This window comes from Hipposideros armiger, unplaced genomic scaffold (assembly GCF_001890085.2).
Source record: "Hipposideros armiger isolate ML-2016 unplaced genomic scaffold, ASM189008v1 scaffold_249, whole genome shotgun sequence".
NCBI classification, from domain to species: Eukaryota; Metazoa; Chordata; class Mammalia; order Chiroptera; family Hipposideridae; genus Hipposideros; species Hipposideros armiger.
Genome location: NW_017731599.1, coordinates 1293064 through 1310667, shown reverse-complemented (window position 1 = coordinate 1310667; position 17604 = coordinate 1293064). Strand labels below are relative to the sequence as shown.

Here is a 17604-nt window from a genome sequence, read left to right as displayed (position 1 = left end):
CTTTTGCTCAGAGCTTGCACTCTTGAGCGAGCTCTTAACCAATTGAGCCATTTGGCCAGCCAATTATAGACTTTTAAAATTGTATATTCAATATAATTTTTTTCATAAATTATATGCAACAACGTGAACATTTTTCTAGAGGACTTCTAGGGTTGTTAAAATAACATGTTAGTCTTTCTATCCTTTTTTAATGATCATAGCTTCTTTGATTGCACATAATGACACTACTATTGAGTCTCTATACAATAGCCATATCGTAAAAATTAGTGCTACACTGTCTTGGAGAACTTGCACTCAGCCTTACCAATTCTTTTATTATACAAAAACATGCAAAAAGGACATAACTTTCCTTTTATTTCCAAACAAAACATTGTGCATATTATCTGAATCTCTTTTTACCATAAAGGACCTGATGAGGCCTTCACAGTTGACACAGATGCAAGGGAGACAATCAATTCTTGAGGGAGTTGCGAATCTGAATAAGAAAATAAAAACCAACATTAAGAAAATTTCATAGACATACATTCAATATAGTGTGTGAAATACCAAAAATCTGCTCTGTGCTCTTTCTAAAATCTGCTCTTTGTTTTCACAGCTAATGTGAAAACAGGGGAAACATCTGTGAGATACATGATGACTTTGTTTGTGCAAATAAAAGCCATCCAGGCCTTTAGGAAGGGCATGGTTTTTCCTTGTTCTGAGATGTGAGAAAAATGTCCTCCATGGAGGCTTTAAAAATAAACAACAAACAAACAAACTTTGTGTAAAAAAGTGAAGATTCAAGAGTGAAGAATGTCTGTTTCTAGTAGCAACCCCAGGTGCAGGCAAAGAACATCCGGTCAGGTTGATATGGTTTGGGTTGTCGGAAAAGTTGTGACGCATTTTTGCAACAAAAAACAGAAAAAATACATCAGGACTTTTCCAACAACCTAATAGTTTCCACCCTACCACGTGGAGGGTTCTGGGAAGAGGATGAGCTTTGGGCTCTTTGTGGTTTTCCTAGCTTACTGTTTTCTTCCCTAGTGTGTTGTTCTGGCAGTAGGTTCCCCCCTGTAGCACTCAGGGATAAAGCAAACAAAGCATTCCACTGGGTGGATTTGGCTTATTAGAAGTGTTAACCCTACCTAGAGAGGTACAGGCATGACATTTTTATAATTTACAATGTTGACGCCACATTATCACCTTAAGCCTCTGAGTAAAACTACATCTATTTAGGTTGATTTAAAGCTTTACAAAAATGCTCAAAAGGATCACAGGGTTCTTTAAAGTATGTAGGTAGTAATTACTTTTGAAAGAACTTTCGCATATATTGAGCCCAACTTAGTTGAGTCAGCCCTAATCCGTGACACTGTTTTATGAGAAGGATGCCTTCCCTTAAATATTTATCAGAGAAGCCCTAATTATAAGGATCCACGTATTCCATTTTTGAAGGAGTGAAAAGAAATGAATACACACAGCGCAGGTGGTTAAGAAACATTTCAGGGGCAATCCAGAAAGAAAAGACTCATTTGCAAGGAGTCACAGACAAGTAAGGAGACAGACACAAGAGCAGATGCTGCAGGGTAATGAGCTGTGAACTCCAGGCTGACACGGGTACCAGCCCCAGTCAGGGAAGACATGCCTTTGCTCATTCACTCAATAATTAGTAATTGAGTCTTCATTACCTGCCAAGCACTCTTCTAGTGATGGGGATAGAGCAGCGGGCTGAATAGGTGCAAGCCTGGGTGCTCTTGGAGTTTTCCTCCTAGTGGTACCTGGAGGCACCTGCATATGAAAGGTGATTTGGAATCTGCTGAGATCCCTAAAGAAAGACCTAGAGATAAGGACAAAGACATGAGCCTCGGGAAATACCAGCAGTTCCATGTTGATGGGGTGACAAGAGCGCAATGACATGCCTCCTTCAATGAAGATATGATTATATTTAAAAATTGTAGCATAATAAATAGGGGGGAAAAATCAAGATTTTATGTGTATCTGTAAAATATTAAGTTTGTTTTCAAGTGGTAGAGTTATTAGTATTATTAATTTCATATAATCAAATTACAAAAAAAATTTAAAATATCAAAATATAGACCAGATGAAATATTTTTTTATGTCTTGGAAGAAACCGCTCAGATACATCCCACATTCAGGTTTACAGTTGGCTCCATATAGAGAACAAATACAGAATAACTCTGACCCCATGAAGACCTTCGGTTTGTCCATGAACCTGATCGAATTTAAAATATGTAAATCAGACTTACACTACTCTGTTCAAACAGTGGGGGTTATCTCAGCTTTTTAATTAATTAATTAATTAATTTGCTTTTACTCAGAGATTGAACACTAAACAAACAATATAGAAATATTTAGTCCTAGAAGCAAACTTAATTCAGGAGGTTAAGCATCTTAGGAAATGTGGAACTGTAAACTTAGATATCAGTCTGCTTTTAAAAAAAAATTTGCATGTAACTTTCTTAGACTCAAAAAGCATAAAGGTACAAAGAGAACTTTAATTTTTAGCAGTAACATATAAGCATGAGGTGGGCATACACTGAGGAACTTTAAATGGATGCTTTTTGAGCCTCCTTTTTTTAAATCATGAAAGGAAGTAGAAATGGATTGCAGAGAACTTAAGAAAAGTTGTAATTACTATGGAAATGGCTCAGTGACTTGTTTTGACTGGGTTTTATGATTTAGCCCATCACAGAATGTTTACCTTGCAAAAGCCCCAGACCAGGTGTTGGGGGAAAAAATATTAAGGGGAGATTTATTGTATTTGGATGAGATGAATATTTAAAACCTCCCAGGACAACAGAACCCCTTAGGGAAAGGTTCTAATAAAGTTAAAGAAATATTATTTCAGGCAGAACAATTTAAAATTACTCTCAGAACACCATCTCATCAGGCAAAGATTTAAACAAATGAAATTAAGCTAAAAAATGGATTTTAGGGAAGTCCATCTGTTATGTCTTAATGAGAATGATGAGGTCCTTTATTCTCTCATGCCAGCTTCACTTAGCCAAGGCTGAGCTGCTTCCCTGTGTATATGACCCAAGTATTTCAGAAGTAGTAGGTCTAGCTTGCCATCACAATCAACTGGTGCATCTCATTACAGAAGCCAGTGGGTAGGTGCCCACGTGCTAGCAAGAGATTAGGCTTATCTAGCGTATCTCCGCTAAGTATCCTCTGCAATGATCGTGCATGGCTGCTGTTTACCACAGTGGTGAAGCTTTAAGGTACATTTAGCTGACTAACGCTGAAAACATATTATGTAAGTCCTATGATGCATTTAATTCTCACTCTGTGAAAGTAGGTACTTTCAATTTTTCAGACAAGGGAACTCAGACTCAGGTTAGGTAACTGGCCCAAGGTTTCATGGAGAGCAGGGGGTGGGTGAGTGGGTGAGTTGGTGGGTGAATTTAGGACCGGCCCCATGCTGTTTAACTGCAGATCATATATTCTTCCATGCCTTGCACGGAAGAAACCTCTCGTATACCTTCTTCCCTTTCATTCTCCTGCTTCAATTGAGCTTCTGCCACATCACTTCCTGAAGCAAACAAATAAAGTAGTTTTGTGCAAGGCAGAAGGCATTTGCAGGGACAGGCATGCAGTGGGAGGAAAGAATCAACACACTCAGCCCCTCCTGTTTTAACATTTGTAACCCAGGGTAGGAATATTACCTAAAGGATAAACCAGAGCTATGGAAGGTTCAGACTGGAATTCTATTCCCATTTTTTTAGAAATCAGGAAACTGAGCATAGAGAGCACAAAATAGTACATTTTAGGAGATAGTGTTTTTCTTTCAGTTACAGTTGACATTCAATATTATTTTATAGTAATTTCAGGTGTACAGCATAGTGGTTAGACATTTATATAATTAGGCAGTGATTCCTCCTCACTCTCCCATTAGTCTAGTACCCACCTGGCACTATACACAGCTGTTGCAACATTATTGACTATATTTCCTATGCTGTACTTTACACCCCCATGACTATTTTATAACTACCAATGGCTGCAAAAGGTGAAGGGGATAGAATTTTTTAATGAAGATCACAGAGAACTAACCCAAACTGATTCCATTCCCCTGAGTAATTATTTCAACCAAACAAAACGAGTTTCCGCCTTCACCCAGGATTTACCTAATCAAAACCTCAGGGCGGGGATTCAGGAAGCCTTGTCTCCAAAATTCTTCGCCTCTTCTCCGCCCCCCAATCAGATGCACATTATTACACTGTAGAGGAAAGCAGAGAAAGGTGAGGTGTTCTTTGTTTGTTTTTGTCTTTACTTTTTGTTACTCCCATGGTGATTAAGTGATACTTCATTGACCTGAGCTTTGAGCTGAAACTGGTCAGATGGTGCCCAGGATTCCTTTAGGTTGAGTAGAGTGTGTGGTAAGACTGACCTAAGAGAACAACATGGTAACAAGCACAGCTGGAGGAGAGAGGAAGGATATTGGGGGACTGTGGGGGGGGGATCACTTTACTTAGAACAGAGTCTCTGCAGGGGTATTTTAGAGGCACTGAATGCCAGTTTTAGAGAGTTCTTCCCAGAGAAACTGGTGATGTAGGATAGAACATGGGGAAACCCACTGACCCTGTGTACCAGGGAGCGGGTAATTGGCCCTTACAGAGAGCTCACTACTAGTGGTTACCTGAAAGTATTTTAAAGCAGGAAGCATATAATTGCCCATGAAATTAATCTCTTTCGGTTAGTGATAGTGCATTGTGCTGGCCCACTACAGCGGGCTGCACACAATATTGCAAATGAAGCTTTTCACTAATGATGGTTCAATCTCCCAGGGAAAACACTAGTTTGATAGCACTTAAGGAATGTTTCTTCTTGGCAGAGGGCCCAGTTGCCAGAATAATTGCTTTGTCCAACCCAGGATACTTAGGAAAAATATATCTTTCTGGGCAGCTCATTGTGTAGAGAAAATTTAGGTCCTAGCGTTGGATGGCATTGGCCACGTCTTGGCTATTTAACCTTGGGCAGAATACTTCTCCTGCCTTACTCTGTTTTATCATCTGCTAAATGGGAATTATAATTGTGCTTTAAAATCTTGGGTGTAGTGAGAATTGAATTAAACATGATAGTATGATACTATACTTCTTAGCTCAAAATCTATAGCCTTTGGAAATTGATGAATAAATTGGGTATTTTCTTGTAAATATAGCCCTGACCCTGGGCTTTGAATAACAGCTTAGTTTAAAGTTATTGATTCGGTTTATATTACATGTTACCCCTTCTCCTCTCTACAACACATTTGATATTCATGGCCTGTGTGTTACTGTGAGGTGCAGTGACCTTTCTTCATTGCACAGCCTATATATTTGTTCAGTGACCTTCCTCTTAGCTTGGGTTCAGGCATAGTAATGTAGGTTGACCGATGGCCAAGGAAAGGCCCTCCACTAAAGCAAGCACAGTCTTCAAGAGCCTGATAGGACTAAGGACTCCAAATTTGATACCAAGATCCTGTTCAAAACATGGAACATCTCTCTCTGTTGCCTAGGGCGTAATCAGGACTATAGTTTCATTATGATCAATGCCTTTTCCCTGGGTAGGGTTGAGTGGCGGCAGATGAAGGGAACCACTCACCCGTCAGATAACTCGCACAGAAGGGAAAGGGGAATCAGGGCCCGAGGTAGACAGTGAAATTCAGGGCCAGGAATGTTTAAGGGGCTTCCAAATATCAGCGAGCCAGTAGCAGTAAGACCACTGAGTCTTGGGAATTCATAGGCCTGTGGCATAGGATAGATAGTGCCTATCAGGGTACCCCTACCTCAGGTAAGCATGCAGATGCTATAAGATGAAGATCGGTCTTCTTAACAATGGGACTAGAATGAAGGGAAGTGGAAAATAAAATATGGGGAAGGGAAGGGGAAGCCACAGGTTCCTGGAACAGGGATTAGCATCCAGTACACAATTCCCCACGGGGAAGAATTGGAGGCAGCGGCATTCCAAGTCCAAGGACATGACTGATACAGGCCTCAAATGGATAGCTTTCTGTAGGTAACCCATGTCAGTGTTCTTTCAATCATTACAGTGCCCACTTCCTGTATAGCCGCTCCGGTTCTTTGCATCTTGATTTGGGGATTCCTCCCTTATTTTCACTTTGTTTTGCAGCCATTCTACCAATATCCTCCCACAACCTCTCCATCTTTTTTTTTTTATCTTTGACCCTCTTTTGTTCTAATCTACTTAGAGAAAGCATGCAGATTGAGAATGAAGATGCAGATTTTAACCAGGAGCTCCTTTCAGATGTCATTGTGACTAATAGCTCCTCAGTCCTAACCCAGAAAAAGACAGAAAGTAAGAGATTTTTAGCCCGATGTCTCACCCTGTTCTCTGTTTATAAAACAGCCTCCCCTAAGCCTCAACAATAACTCTTACTGTAGATAACAGTAGACGAAGGATAGAAAGGAGGTAAGCTGCAAATGGTAATTCAAGTTTTTCAGGTGCAAGCTGGCCACTCAGAGCAAATGGTCGCCTCCAGGTCTGAGGGTTCCAGATACAGCGGGGGGAGATGGGAAAGGTCTTAGATATTTGAACAGATTATAAAGTCAGAGAATATTAGGTTTATTTATCCTCTGGCTTTGGGGGATAGGGAAATTATAAGGACTTGGGGGAAAATGCAAAAAAAAATCTAGAAGTCAGAGAATAAGATAGGAGTTAAGTGGCCAGACTTGTAAGTTAGATTACTTGGATGGAATCATTACTTTTTCACTTATCCACACTCATTCTGTTAGTACATTACATAAAGTCTCTCTGTAACTCAGTTTCGCTATCTGTAAAATGTGGAAAATATTGGTATACCTTTAGAGGTATACGATAAGAAATAAATATATTTAAATGTTAATAGCTTGTATAATAGAGAGTAAACATTTCATGAAATGATAATACAGTGTTGATTTTTATAACAATGATTATAAAGTAGACATTACTTTTATCATTATTATATAATTAAAGAGGATATGCCCAAAAGGGCCTTCTTGTCATCAGCAGAACCACCCAACTTCATTCTGAGGATTTACCAGATTGTACATTTGTTCAGGAAGTATCATCTTGAGATGATTTTGATAGCATGATTTTCTACAGTGATCTGTATCCAGGGGAGGAATCTTCTTGATCAGTTCTAAATGCCCTGGCCAGGTTTGCAACCTTAAAAGCTCTCTTCTTACCCCAAACAGGGTCATCGGCACTGCTTTCTCTGTAAGCAGTAGCGGTTATTAGTTAAAAACCTAAACTATGAGTCAAATTGTCACAGCCAAATATCGGGTTCAACATTTGTTATATGTGTAACTTGAGTAAGTTATATAATCTCTAAGCCTCGTTTGCTATACTTGAAGTTTGAGAGTGAAATGTGTTAATACAGGGGGAGTGCATAAAACAGCATCTGGCATACAGTAAGGACTCAATAGCGTTCTTCTCTTCCCTCTCTCAAACCCTTTCCCCCTCCGTCCCCACCTGCCTGTCTCGCCTCCATCAGGCCTAACCTGGTTCCTACTCTTTCTCCCATCCCTGTCATCTTATCGCTAAACTCTATTTGTCATTCACCCCCCCTCTTTTTTTCCCAGCCACTTGGGCTGAGGCAGAAAGGAGACCAAAACAGTTATACAAACACTGTGCTTTGTATCTGTTCATGTATGCTGCATAACAAACCGTGTCAAAATTTAGTGGCTTAAAATAATAAACATGTATTTCTCCTGGTTCTGTGAGGCAGCTGGGTAGTTCTTTGGTCTGAACTGACTTTGCTAATTGTTTTGGTCAGCTGGTGACTTGTCTGGGGCTAGATGGTCTCTACTGGCGTCACGTGTATATAGAACAGGCTCGTTAGACCAGGGTGTCGCAATCAGTTCAGTTCTTCTGTGCTCCACGTGATCTCTCATCCTCTAATAGGCTAGCTCAGCTTCTTCAGTGGTGCTGTCAGTGTTCCAGGGGGAATAAAAAAGACAGACACTTTCCAAGTGTCTCTTGGCATCAGGCTTAAAAATTGATAATGCCATTGGCCAAAACAAGAGACATCACCAAGAACAGGTTCAAGGAATGGAGAAATAAATGTCACCTTTTGATGGGAGGAGTTGGAAATAGTATGGCCGTTCTTTGTTTTTTGTTTTTGTTTTCTTTTTAAAATTTATTTCAGACTGGGATGCTGAATCTCAGTATGCACGGCTAAGAAGTGATAAGGTTCTGTAGCCTACCCATAAGTCCTTTCTGCTTTTCTTCCAGAATTCCCTTCTCTACACGTGAATCAGACTTCTTTGCTCCAACACCTTACATGTTTGGAAAAAAGGATTAGATATAATATATCTAATAGCCATCAACTGGTTAACTATGGATTCTTTGGAATTTCAGTGTAAATAGAAATTTGTATTACTCATATTAAATCTATTAATGCATTTATAATGCTACAAGTACTATATAAGTGTTAATGTAACTGTTAACTTATTATTACTACTTCCTGATACCCGTGCTGGGTCAGGTTCCTTTGTTATGGGTTCTCACAAATCCACGCCCTTTCCTTCAAATGAATGGTTGAAGCTTATAATAACCATTTATTTGATTATGGTTTTCAGAATAGATTTCTAAAGGGAGAAATGGATAAGGTCCTTGATCTCATGAAACACTTGATTATTGCTTTATCATTGATTACTGTTTTATCCTAGGAGCCTCGCACAGTGCTTGGGGCTGCGAATAAATATGTGCTAAATTAATGAATGAAGGAAACAACGTACTAATACCACTAGAGAGCACTCTGATGACTTCTGACTCCAAACAGATGCTGTTCACTGATGGGTGGAAAGGATCTTTGCTTTCATACACCCCACTCAGCTCTTTGTTAAAAGTCTCAGGTAGATAGGCACACACAGGCACTACAACTTCCTGGATTTGTTAAGTCCTTCTATCCTCAGCGACTGAAGCTGAGCCATACAGGGCAGGAATGATTGCACTCTCCTTGTATGAAAATGGCGGGGCGTGGACTGTGCTTACAACGATGGATTCCCAGATTATTAACCAAGTTTGGGAGTCAGAGGTCATGGGAAAGATGCTGGTGGAGAGGTGCCTTGGGTCCCCTCTCTCTTTCCCCAAAGGATCTAAGAACCTTTATTTCCTTTCCCTTCTGAGAGTCTTGAGGCAAGCCATGAATAACGCCAGCTCGCACTGCGTTCCCCAACAAGCCCACTTATCATTGAATCTGTTTTGAACAAGTGGAAGCAGGTTACAAAGCAGCAAAGCCAAAAGGATGAACATGCAGCATGTTTTCTGATTATAGGAATCCCTAATCCAAAGCTTAGAAATGGGGCTAAAAATAGGCACCAATTTCATCTTTATTCATCCCCACCTAGCATTTCAGTGCCAGGTCAGGTGCCCCTTTAATCAGATGGTAAAATTTAAATGATAATGACTTGCTCCCATATAATTTGTGCTGACAGGACAGTGGTTACTCTGCACCCTCATTTATGATACTGATATTTTCTTGTTCCGGGAGCATCTATAGGACAAGCATGCACTACACATGTTGCCCAAGGTCAAGGGTTATGTTCTGTGTCACAAGGATATGTTGTGCTTGCTCCTTTTATGACTGACATTTCTAATGACCCAGGAATTCAAATCAACTAAGAATAAAGAAACTTGCATTGTGGGCCGGCCTAGTGGCTCAGTTGGTTAAGATTTCACTCAAGAGTATGAGCTCTGAGCAACAGAGTTGCTGGTTCAATTCCTGGCCCAAGCTGAGCTGCTGCTGAGCTGCCAACAAGTGGCAGGATGGCTCAGCTAAAAAAAAAAAAAAAAGAAAGAAAGAAACTTATATTCTTTAGCACCATCCTTGAGTCAGGCATTGCGTTGAACACTTGACAAGCACTGTTTCATTTCAACCTCACAGAAATTAATGGAAGAATGACAAGGAAACCCTCTGAGATGTGAAATGACTTCTCCAGGCCTGCCTAGCCAGAATTCACAGAACAAGTCTCCCCAAAACGTAATGCTTCTATCTTCTCACATCAGTATTCTTTCTCTAAAGCTTCATGAGTAAACAAATACCTGGAGTAGATAGGGTGCAGCTCCTTTCAGCAAGTATTCCATGTGCACCTACTATGTGTCAAGAATTGAGCACTTGGAACACAGTAAGATATGACTCCTTCCTCTCTGAGCCTTAATAATAAAACAAGGACAGTGCTTTCTCTAAGGCATGCATTTGAAACTCTGTTATATCATTTAATAAATAAAATAAAATAATAAAAAAATAAATGTGATTTGGAGAAGGCTAAGATTTCTCCACTGGATGGAAGAAACTTCTCTGGAAAGATTCTTTGTGAAGGCGCATTTTCATCAGGATCAAGTAGCAGCAGTAGCCTTTGTCAGAAATGCATTTCCAAATTAAGAAATGTCTTGATCAAGAGGAGAAGAGTTTAGAATGTCTTCTGAGCATAAGGGAAATCAGGAGACAGAAGATTTGGCTGGAAAGTGAAGTGAAGCAAATTATAGTTGCCTTCGGATGCCAGATCAAGGAAATTATCTTACCCTTTGTGTTGAAGGGACCCATCAAATACATAGAAATATCAAAATAATGGGAATATAAGGCTCGGAATTTTACTATTCAGATTTGGGGGCAGAATAGGTCATGGGTGGACTAAGCCATGGAGAATGAGAAGGGCATGGCTGTGACCTGGTGTTTCTTAAACGTTATGGTGGATTAGAATCATCTGGGGGGCTGGTTAAAACAGAGATTCCCAGGCCAAAGAATTTGTATTTCTAACAAGGCTCGTGTGACACTGAAGCTTCTGGGCCAGGGACCGCACTTTGAGAACCATTACCGTAATCCCTACAGGGCTAATTCTGCATAAAACTAAAGCTGCATTAGAGATGGACTTTGAATGAACAGAAATTATCATCTGGTTAAACCTAATGAGCAAAGAAGAGAAGCAAATACTACTAAAGAGGACAAGTCTCAGCAAAGAGGATGAAAATAATGATACAATTAAAAGTGTTGCTGCTTACGGTATGTTAGGCAGCATTCTAGCCCTTTCTATGCCCTTTGTCATGTTTAATTCTCACAACAATTCCATAAAGTGGTACCATGAATTCTACCATAATGCAAATATACTAAAGTTCAAGCTCACCAGATTTGGGTGGCTACTTTGGATTAGATCCTAGGTTTGTCTGATTCTTTAGCTCAATTGCTGAACATTTAGGTCTGTCCTCTTCTCAGTGATAGCCTGGTTGCTATTGAGACACAACATGATTCACATTAACAAAAGATGACCCATCACTTCCAAAGTTGAAAAGTCTACAGCCTTTTTTTAAGTAACGCTTTATAAAAGAAGTTCAAACACAGTGGGTTATTATTGGTAGGCTTCCATCCCCACTGAAGTATCTGAATGGAGTGAATGGGGGGAGGGCCACATGGTGGTAATCAATTTCAAATCTGCATCTGTGAACTGTCTGTTCCAGAGGAAGTTGGACCTGTAGGAACCTCCAGTTCCTAAATTGAAAATAAATTAGGGTCTAAATGAGGGGCTAATATTGAAGTTTGAATGCTCCTGCTACCCACTGAGATACTTCTGGCATGGCGCTGAAGTCTCCATACACCTGCGGTTATCATTTGACAATGAGCGTTTAATAGTGGGCTGAAGAAGGAAGACCTGGGATAATGCCTTGGATGACAAGGGTGGTGGGAAAAAGCTTTCACTTTGTAGTCAAACAAATATAAATTCCAACCTAGGTTCCATTAACAACTATCTACTTTTTTTTTATTTTAAAAGGAAAACTATAATGCTCAATAGGTAGCTACAACTCACTTGGTTGATATAGAGATTATATATATATATATATATATATATATATACACACACACACACACACACACACATATATATGCATAGACAATATTATATTTTTATTTTTACTATAATAGATTATATTTATATAATTATTCCATTGTTATAAATAGCATTATTCTATTATACTATAATATGATATAATATAAATATATTCTCTACATCTGTTTTTAACAACGATAATAAGAGCCTCATCCCATGTGCTTTCACGTGAACTGTTAATGACCTTGATGTTTAAGAGACACTGACATTTTAGGACCTTTTCTGTGTCAGCTTTATTTCACTGTTTTGTTAAGCAAAAACCAATAAGCAGCTCTAATATACTGTAAAGAAAACCTGTTTTTGTAGGGGTTTTTTCCTGCCTCTTAAATAAGGCTTGTCATTAGTAGTATGTTAGGCACAGTATGGAAATCTCTTTGCCAGTTTATATTTGAGTATGTCTGGATATAAAAATATCCATACTGAGCCAGCATTTGATTTCCTGCTGAACTGTTTTTCACATTTCCGATATAATTATGTAGCAGTTACAAGGAAAGACTGAACTCCACAGAATACCATAGAAACCCACATTTGTTTATTCAAGAAAATGTACAAAAAGCATCTAAGACAGAAGAAACTACTGTGTCGGGTGACTTCTAGGGAAGCCGCTACCTAAAATAGATCTGAAAATATCTCGATATTTATCAGAAGTGATTGGTTAGACACGAATTTTAAAATGGCAGTTGTATGTTCCATAAATGGCCTCTGGCGTATAAACAGGAGACCTTAGTGAAAATGTGAAGTGCTGAGTTAGATGTCTTTATTTTGTCTTTGTTTTCTGACTGATCGATTTTTGTCCCCAGTAGTTCCATCTTAAGGAGGTTTAAAATCTAATAAAGTAGTCACTAATGGTACCAAATAATTGTTGATCGAATACACAAAACAGTGAGTCCTACACGTTTCTGTCCACCTCTGCTGGGCACCAGGGTCACAGATGGTTAAAGGCCTCATTCCTGGCCTGGACTTGGGGCTTCTGTAGAGAAAGAGGCAACTGCTGGACCACAGTCAAGTCATCTAATGGAAGGAGGCAGAAAGCATCCGCACAACACCCACAAGAAAGACGTGAGTTCTGTGCGATGCTCTTCACAGTCATGTTCGATGCTATCTTATGACAAGTGAAGGAGAAAAACATGAATGTTACAGGCCAAGGGAATAGCATGAATCCACCCAGGATGTTTTGGGAATTCTGTGGTGAAAAGGAGGGACTTGATCTGAGCCTGTTTCAGTCACGGTGATGGTAGCCTCCATTGTAGCGCGTCTTATTTCCACGCGGACCTTTCCGTTGTGCTTTAGGAATGAGTAGTAGACAAACAGGAAAATATAAAGGAATGCTGAAGGTATATCTTCTGGTTGTAGAAAGGCCGGAGAAGCTCCCTGTTCTTTGGCTATCATAAGAATCGTGATTCAGGAGAGTTACCTAGATGCAAAAAGAGCAGTGGGTACTGTGCACACTCTCTCATGATCTCTATCGACTCGATGTCTATAAAGCCGAATAATGTCTGGATGTGACAATCAAAGATATAAAACTGGAATCAGACGCTACGTAATTCCAGGCAGAACGCTAGTCACTGTGTGTAGACACTTGTTTCATTCGCTCCTCATAACAATATTGAGATAGACGTATCCAGAGCATTGCTTCAGAAATGTGTGAAGCGAGATTCAGGAAAGTCAGAGAACATATACATAAGGTCACGGATCTAATAAAGTGAGGTTTGAATCCACCAGGTTTGATATCAAAGCTTTAACTCTTTCTACTCTTTGGTGCTACTAAGTATGACAGGTGGACAAACAGGACAAACATTCTTTGAAAAATATTAATCTTTGTGCAGATTTTCCAATGTGCCAGTAGCTACCAGACTTGTACTGAATGCTACATATATAGGGGAAAAAATCAGGGGATCAAGTTGCTTACAGACTACTTGGGATAAAAAAAAAATCACAAAAATAAATAATCACATAAGGTACTATGTTTATTTTATTCAGTGCAATAGAACATCTAATTTTAAGAGGCAAGGAATTGGTTATGATAAATCCTTTTGAGAGATGTAGGTTCAATTCTTGGGCCTATCATAATTCTAATTCTGGACTTGCAAGTTTGCTTTAGTATATGGTGAAATGAGACAGTTACTAAGTTCCCGTTCATCTCTGGTGAGTAGATTTTCAGTGGCTTCCGCATAACATGATAATGAAGAGCACAGTTTGGGGACAGAAAGATATGGGTTTGTGGACTTACTGCAACACCTATAAGTCATGCAATCTTAAGCAAAGTAATCATCCTTTCTAAGCCTCAATTTTATCATGTGTGAGGTGTGGATAATAATGCCTTTCCCTATTGTTGTTTGTGTACCTAACATAGTGTCTTGTCTTGAAAAAAAATAGAATGGTTGAGATACATGGGGGAAGATTAGGGCAGTAAAAGTCTTTGATCTTTTAAGACAGTGTGCTCGAAGTGTGGTCCAGAGAGACTTAAAGTCTTCAGGATGCTTTCAGGGATTCCACAAGGTCAAAATGTGTTTATAATAACACCATGATGCTATTTTTCTCTTTCACAAGTGAGAGTGGAGTTTCCCAAAGGCTATGTGACATGCATTGCTGTCATTGCTCAGTGACTATGGAATGTGTGCTTGTGTATTATTATGTTTTTTAAAATTAAGTTGTAATTTCTCATTGGTAAATATCGAAAGATACAAAAAAAAACTTTTTGTACATAAAAGCTTTTTGGGGTTTTTCAATAAGTTTTTAAGTTATATGAGGAAACTCTAAGGCCAAATTGTTTGAGAGCCGTAAGTCATTTATTTTCTCCATTAGGTGGAGGTAATTTGTTTGAGATACAGTAGCAATAAAAGTTGTTTTTTGTTTTTGTTTTTTAGTGTTATTATATCTTGGATATTACATTCATAATCTATCACCTGTAAAATATAGGTTGGATATTGAAAGAAGAAATGCATATAACATCATCAGTAGGATTCTTGGTATAGTGTATAGAGTAAGAACTCAATAAATGCTGGTGATTGTTAAAAGCAGAATGAAAATGAAGTTAGCCCCAATGGAAACAGGTTGAAATTATAATTTACATTTCTAGGATCTCATCAAATAAGGTTGCCTTCTTGAGAGACCAAATTGTTTCAGGCCAGATCAAGACTCGGCTACTGCTACTTCTCTGCTGCTACTCCGTCAGAGAGGCATATGAACAGGCCTAGATAATTGCGAGTGTTACAGAGATAGAGGCTGAGGGGACCCATCCAGGACTGCCAGAGAGAGGTACCCTCACCTAAGGACCAAGCCAGAAGTTCTCTTCCAGAGACTAATCCTGCCTCTAGGAATAGGCAGATTATCAGATCATAGATCCACCGAGATTTATTTACATATCTCTCGCCCATTGCTCTCACTCTGTGTTTTTCAAGCCAAGTTTGTGTAATTGTTTTATTCAGCTTTAGAAATAGCTGCAATCAAATATGCTGACCAAGATAATAATAGTACTACTAATAACAATATTAATGACAACTACCACTCCATCTTTTCTTGAGCTTATTCTCCTAAGTGCTTGACAAAACGTTTGAGTAGAGTCGCCCACGTACTTTACAAAACATCCTTATGTGGTTGGGAATCATATTATCAACAAAGTGTAAATGAGAAAACTGGACAAGTGTATGTCTCTCAGCTTCAAGGACGTCACCACCCATACTCGGTGGAGCCAGACTTTAGACCTACATTTGTGTGACACCGGAACGCCAGCCTTCACCAGTATGCCACACCACGAAGCCTTTGGCAGACATTTCATTTTTCTTTGCAAATTGCATCCTAGCTTTCTTGTTAACCCAGTGTTTCCTGAGAGTTTGGCTAATGCATATCTCTGCTGAAGCAACATTCAGTTCAGGAATGAGTGGACAGTCTAAAGTTTCAGTTCCTGCAAAGCTGAGGACAAAACCCTAAATCTCAGTGGACCTAACAAAGCGAATGATCATTTGGAAAATGTAGTCACAACATTGAGGCCCTTGCCAGATAAGGATAACTTTGGCCCCCAGACTTTATTTCTGCCCGTAATAGGAATGTGTTACATTTCTGTTTTGATGTTACATACTTTGAAAGCTGATTCTTTCTTCTTTACCCCATTGAAGCCTCAGCTATATGAAAATTGGCCAGGGCGGGTATTGTTATTCTGTGTTTGAGGCGATATAGCTGAAGGTTAGAAAGCGTTCGGTTGTTTCCTCAAGATTATTCAGCCAGACAGTGCAAAGTCATTCTGCAACCCTAAGGCTTTTCATGAATTCCTAATTAGAATGGGCTTCACTAATATTTATTTTGCAAGAACAGATATGCAGCCGATCGATCCTTGTAACACACACTGTGACAATGGGAAGAAGAATAGCATCTGTTGGCCCCACAGTGTATTGCCATCAATGTCGTGGAGTAGTTATTTTACTTAGGCAGTGTATGAATAGTGTCACACACATTTACAAATCATGCAGGAGTCTTCTTGGTAAACACCTTGAAGAGGGTCAGCATATCAGAAGAAGCCAAATTGAGAATGTGCGGGTTTCCACGCCCTGCAAGGGAGCAAGGTGCTGGCAGGCTTGCTCCTCAGTGAGCGCCCCTCCTCTCTTCTTTCTGCAGATGGTCCTTTCCAAGATACAAAAATGCCTCCCTGGATTCCGGCGTGCTTGTGGCTCAAAGGAAAAGCCCTGTATTAAGAGGTCGCAGGATAATTGACCTGAAGCTCCTCTTCATAACATATTACTTGCACAGGCAATGGACTATTAACTTTTTTTAGCCCAATTTCCTTATATATAATGTTGAGATAATAGACTGTGGAGTAAATATATTACATTATCCCCATTTTATAATATTGAGGTGCATGGTGAGTAAGTGATTTCCTCAAGGTCACTAAGCTAGCACCTTACAGAAGTAAAATGTCTACCCCTCTGTCTTTCTATGTTAATAGGCCATGTTCAACATCACATGGAGTCCTTGCAGATATCCAGATTTATTCCAGATATATTCTGGGTAGAGAGTCTCTCTCCTCTCTCTAACTTCTTTTTCTCCTCCCTAGAACCAACCTTGGGGTTCTCTAAGAAACACAACTAATTTTTAAAAATTTATACAGGTTCATTGTTGAAGTACTGGGTCAAGGCAGATGTGAATTTCAGATCCTGTTTCATAGTTTAAAACAATAAAGTTATTTTTTTTTCTTAGTATAGTTAAAGCCTGGAAGGCAGAAAGCAAAAGTAGAACTCTCTTGCATTAATCTGAGAGCATTTTAAAACAATTATATGCCTATAACTATGTGATGCCAAAACATCTGGAAGCAAAAATGAAAAATTAAATCAACTGACATTTTCCATACACAGCCAAGCAACAGATGTGCTGGAAAGGCTAGATGAATATCTCATTTAATTTTGATGACATTTTATGAATTGGAGAAAGAACCCTAATTGTCCATTTATTGAGTCTTTGGGATCCTGGATCGAATGACAGTAATCTCATCTGAGGGTTAGGTGCCAATCTGGAGTGATAGCCTGCAGCACTTGAAGATCATCCCATTCTTGGTTTCTCCATTCTGAAATGTATTCATTTTTTTCTGTCTCACTAAAAAAAACCAAACAGTTTGATTTCTCAGATCTATTTGAGATTTAGACATTTGATTTAAGCATTTAATTTAAACAACAAAGACCTCCTTAAATTTACATTACTGCTACATACTTTTTTTTTTTTTGGCCTGGATTCTTTTTTTTAAATTATTTTTTATACT

The 17604-nt window shown here is 39.1% G+C and overlaps 1 protein-coding gene across 1 annotated transcript in view; it reads left to right on the top strand.

Annotated features, from left to right (window-relative positions):
* The window catches only part of CDH8 (cadherin 8), a gene marked incomplete at its 5' end in the record, with an annotated part of 226665 nt that overhangs the window by 112240 nt on the left and 96821 nt on the right, over nt 1-17604 (top strand). Inside the window, one exon of the mRNA XM_019655891.1 lies at nt 6185-6291. Coding sequence (XP_019511436.1) covers nt 6185-6291 — 107 coding nt within the window. The remainder of the gene's footprint in view (nt 1-6184; nt 6292-17604) is intronic.